General features: G+C 28.2%; 1 protein-coding gene across 2 annotated transcripts in view; it reads right to left on the bottom strand.

The window, feature by feature from the left end:
• Positions 1–147: 147 nt before the first annotated feature.
• LOC106473898 (nuclear pore complex protein Nup153-like) overlaps positions 148–5,554 on the bottom strand; it is a 40,739-nt gene continuing 35,332 nt past the window's right edge. The window contains exons 8-9 of one of the 2 annotated variants that reach the window (XM_013934581.2): positions 4,391–4,441; positions 148–247 (exon numbers count right to left, since the gene is read on the bottom strand). In XM_013934581.2, coding sequence (XP_013790035.1) covers positions 152–247; positions 4,391–4,441 — 147 coding nt within the window. In that variant the 3' untranslated portion in view covers positions 148–151. The remainder of the gene's footprint in view (positions 248–4,390; positions 4,442–5,554) is intronic. The other variant, XM_022402289.1, reaches the window with a different exon arrangement.

Genomic DNA, 5,554 nt, shown 5'->3' with positions numbered 1-5,554 from the left:
AGAAAATATCACCAGCTACATACCCTATGTACATGAGAAAATATCACTAGCTACATACCCTATGTACATGAGAAAATATCACTAGCTACATACCCTATGTACATGAGAAAATATCACTAGCTACATACCCTATGTACATGAGAAAATATCACTAGTTACATACCTTATGTACATGAGATTCCAAATTTCTTCCTTTCATAATTGGAGCTGGTGTATGAATATTTGAAACGGGGGGACCTCTCAGTGGCTAAAATGAAATTATTATATTTATTAATGTGTGTGTAGCAAACATGAATATGTATGTTATGATTACTTACCCAACAGTTTAAACTATAATACATACATTTTTTTTAGATATCTGTAAAAAACAGTTAATTTAAATAAAATATCAAATAGCAAGAATAATAAACAATAAAACATTAAAATATGTCAAGTTTTGATTGTTTATAACATGTTCAAAGATTATGATTCCAAAATGTTAGGTGTATATACACACACACACACAGTTGCAATATACTAAATCAAATAATTTTCCAACCAAAGACTGACTGCTGGATAAAAAAGTAATCAAATTTGCAATACTCATCCATTAGAATATAAAACCATGAAAGATCAGTATACACATTATAAAACCATGAAACACTGTCAAACTAATGTATACAATCCTTAATATCAGTATACACATTATAAAACCATGAAACACTGTCAAACTAATGTATACAATCCTTAATATCAGTATACACATTACAATATAAAACTATGAAACACTGTCGAACTAGTGTATACAATCCTTAATATCAGTATACATATTATAAAACCATGAAACACTGTCAAACTAATGTATACAATCCTTAATATCAGTATACACATTATAATATAAAACTATCAAATACTGTCAAACTAATGTATACAATCCTTAATATCAGTATACACATTATAATATAAAACTACAAAACACTATCAAACTAATGTATACAACCCTTAATATCAGTATACACATTACAATATAAAACTATGAAGCACTGTCGAACTAATGTATACAACCCTTAATATCAGTATACACATTATAATATAAAACTATGAAATACTGTCAAACTAATGTAATAATTCCTTAATATCAGTATACACATTATAATATAAAACTATCAAATACTGGCAAACTAATGTATACAATCCTTAATATCAGTATACACATTACAATATAAAACTACGAAACACTGTCAAACTAATGTATACAACCCTTAATATCAGTATACACATTATAATATAAAACTATAAAATACCATCAAACTAATGTATACACATTATAAAACTATGAAATACTTTCAAACTAATGTATACAACCCTTAATATCAGTATACACATTATAATACAAAACTATGAAATACTGTCAAACTAATGTATACAACCCTTATAACATATCACCATGACAGCTTGACAAACTAACCTTAACAAACTCGTTAGTCTGTCTACCCATTATAACATATCACCATGATAGCTTGACAAACTCGTTAGTCTGTCTACCCATTATAACATATCACCATGATAGCTTGACAAACTTGTTAGTCTGTCTACCCATTATAACATATCACCATGATAGCTCGACAAACTAACATTAACAAACTCGTTAGTCTGTCTACCCATTATAACATATTACCATGATAGCTTGACAAACTCATTAGTCTGTCTACCCATTATAACATATCACCATAACAGCTTGACAAACTAACCTTAACAAACTCGTTAGTCTGTCTACCCATTATAACATATCACCATGACAGCTTGACAAACTAACCTTAACAAACTCATTAGTCTGTCTACCCATGATTGCTTTTTTTGTGTTTCAAGAAGTTTGTAAACAAGTTATAATACACACTTTAAAGATTAAGAATTTAAGTAATTTTGATAATTTCTGTATAAAGATCCCAGTATGTATGGAGCAAGTTGTCAATTCTAAACTCTGTGTGAAGTTAAAAAAGAAGCATCAATGATTCCACTCCACTTCTTTCTCTAGCTACATTAACCCTTTCAATACAATCCTAGCTACGACAACCCTTTCAATACAATCCTAGCTACGGCAACCCTTTCAATACAATCCTAGCTACGGCAACCCTTTCAATACAATCCTAGCTACGGCAACCCTTTCAATACAATCCTAGCTACGGCAACCCTTTCAATACAATCCTAGCTACGACAACCCTTTCAATACAATCCTAGCTACGACAACCCTTTCAATACAATCCTAGCTACGTTAACCCTTTCAATACAATCCTAGCTACGTTAACCCCTTCAATACAAGCAGAGATCAGAGAACATCATCACAATTTGTAGACTTACACAAACATTTTTTTATTAAACTACTATCTTATGAATGTATGTTCATAAATTTGAATCAAATTATAGTTGGCAATTCAAATTTTAATGTTATACATTATTGAATTTCTTAGTTAAATAGTAAATATATAAAAAAATTGCTGAATATAAATTTTCATGTCTCCTGCTTCTGTTCATATTGAGTTGTAGGCATCATAAAATGTAAATTTTAATTTTGAATGAATAAGAAACTCAAATTACCAGTATTAAGAAGCTAGAATATAAAATAATAACCTCATATCTTTTCTATTTGCTGAGATATTGTTATATTTAGCAAACCCACCACAGTGGCTCCACTCAACTCTTTTGAAAATACTTAAGTCCATGTTTATAACCAATGAAAAGCACATTTTGAACTACATAATCATGTCAGTCTTCCCAAAGTATTTACACGGGTAAAGCTATTATAACATTGGAGAATTTGAAAAGAGGTGATCAAGGTGATATGTTTATCAGAAATGAGTTTTTTTTAATATCCAAATACAGGTTCGTTAGAAAGCTTGATGATATATTACTGGAATTTTGTGGTATCAGTACAATAATATATAAAACCTACAATTTATTTTTTACATCCTCCATGCACTAAATTTGATAAGGCTTAGCATGTACAATACACGAGTACAAAAAACTTCATAACATCACAAGTAGTAGAGATCATCATTTTCTATATTTCTTTATTTACTGTTCTATGTTTTAAGAAAAATAACGGAAATTTAAGAATTTGTAAATAGTAATAACATACATATAGATAGTTGTATGGTAACTGAAATGTCACCGTATTTTACAAAATACTGGTACGCCAATACTCAAACTAAAAAGAATAAGACATTTGTACATTGTTAAAGGCAATTTTATGTAAATTATGTGAGGTGGGATTACTATTAGACATGGTTTGAAGGTCAATAAATAAATAAAATCATGACCTATATCTTCAGAATGTACCTTTATTAGCTCAATATTTTGCTATTACAGCTTCATCAGGAACTATTGATATCTTACTAGTTCACTAATCCAGTAAATATAAATTGGAAAACCATCATTTGTAAATCGAACATTGATACACGTGTTCATATTATATTGAAATAATATCAAACATTCTTGACCTTTCTAAACACATGTATCAATGTTTGATTTACAAATGACAGTGTTCCAATTTAAATCTAACTGGATTCATGGAGTTGTAGGATATCAATAGCTACTGGCAAAGCTGTAATAGTGAAATATTGAGCTAATAAAGTTACATTCTGGAGACATAGGTTGTGATTTTATTTATGTTTCTTGAAATGTCTCATAATAAACTCCAGTTTGCATTAAACAAAGTTAAGAAAAAAAAAAAATATAAACAGATGTATACTGTTACAATATTTAAGCTATTTAGAATAAACATTTGTGGTTTCTTATTACAAGTTGCAGTCATTCTAGAAAGAAATAGAGGTAATTAAGATTTATTTCTTAATTTTTTATGGTGGTTACGAGATTGGTCAAATAAACCAACCTCATGTAGAGTTGAGGTACAGAAAATAACAGATAAAATATAAAGTTTTTCTAATGGTTATAGAGATTACGCAAATGAAATTTGACAATTTTCAGATGAACGAGTATTTTTAAACCAAACCAAAACTACTTTGCATGTTGAATAGTCAACATTCTGAAAGAAAATAATTCATGAGCAAAATTTAATTAAAAAATCTTAATACTTAATTAATAAACCTGATCATTTGTGTATAAAACCTTATAACATTTTCTGATAATCTGCAAAAAATTTCGTGAAGACACACGTTCATTATAGAAGGTTATAGTATAACTACTCTCATGGTTAGGTGCAATGCATCTAGCCCAATAGAGTAAGTTAATATATCTTTAAAAATATTATGAAAGTAACAAGATGGCACATCATTTTATAAAAAAAGTAATTAATGCCCAAATATTTACCTAATTGCAACAAATTTAAAATTATACATGCAGAAGGTGAGTATTAACAGCTCAAACAATTAATTACACACACACACACCAATACCTCTTGAACTTTCCTACAACTGAGTAATGGGCGTCTCCGAAGATTAGAAGGCTAGTGCAAAAGAAGAGAGAAATACCAAGAGTGAGACATGCATTCAGTACCATTATAAAAAGCATTTTCTAAATTGTTTTGAATGTGCATAATTAGAAACTGTTTTTGCAAATACATAAATATATAAACAAACAAACACACACATGATAAGTAGTTGTTGTTGTATTTTTAAAATATCAATTGTTTTATCTGTTACTTGTTTGGCACAAAAATATTTACTTATACTTCAAGTTTGAATAATATATGTTGCTCTTACAGTATCTTATAATCATCTCAGTAAGTAATTTAATTATATTTATATGTTGCTCTTACAGTATATTATAATTATCTCAGTAAGTAATTTAATTATATTTATATGTTGCTCTTACAGTATATTATAATTATCTCAGTAAGTAATTTAATTATATTTTTTTATTTCTGTTGGATAAAATCATGTGGCAACCTTAAACATAACTTTTTAAATTTTGTTTGAGCAAATTTCAGTGCTATCTCAATAAATTAACTGGTAATTTGCTATCAAATAAGTATTATGTATTAACCCACTATTTTAAATTTGAATTTGTTAATAGCATGCATTCTTAGATCTTTTTAAATTCAAGCACATGAATGATAATACATGCACTAGTTCAAACGTATATACACGTTTTACAAATTATGTGAACAGAATATTAATAACATATACTGGGACAGTCACCATTACGGATGACTGCACACCATAACACAATGCTAGCATTTAAGGAAACACAAACTAGCCTTTTAGTGATATGAATCTTCTCATATTTTTATTACATCAAAAAAATTGCACACCATAACACAATGCTAGCATTTAAGGAAACACAGACTAGCCTTTTAGTGATATGAATCTTCTCATACTTTTATTACATCAAAAAAAACTGCACACCATAACACAATGCTAGCATTTAAGGAAACACAGACTAGCCTTTTAGTGATATGAATCTTCTCATACTTTTATTACATCAAAAGAACACATCTTTAAAACAAAGGTTCAATATAACGATAATTAAAAGAAAAAAAGAAACGAAAAATCAATAATACGAATATATTAAAAAATGTATAATTTAAATACATTTTTAATTATAGTTCGTATTATTG

The sequence above is a fragment of the Limulus polyphemus genome, unplaced genomic scaffold, assembly GCF_000517525.1.
Source record: "Limulus polyphemus unplaced genomic scaffold, Limulus_polyphemus-2.1.2 Scaffold6600, whole genome shotgun sequence".
NCBI lineage: Eukaryota > Metazoa > Arthropoda > Merostomata > Xiphosura > Limulidae > Limulus > Limulus polyphemus.
The sequence above is the reverse complement of the archived record's forward strand: the minus strand, read 5'-3'. Positions and strand labels throughout refer to the sequence as shown.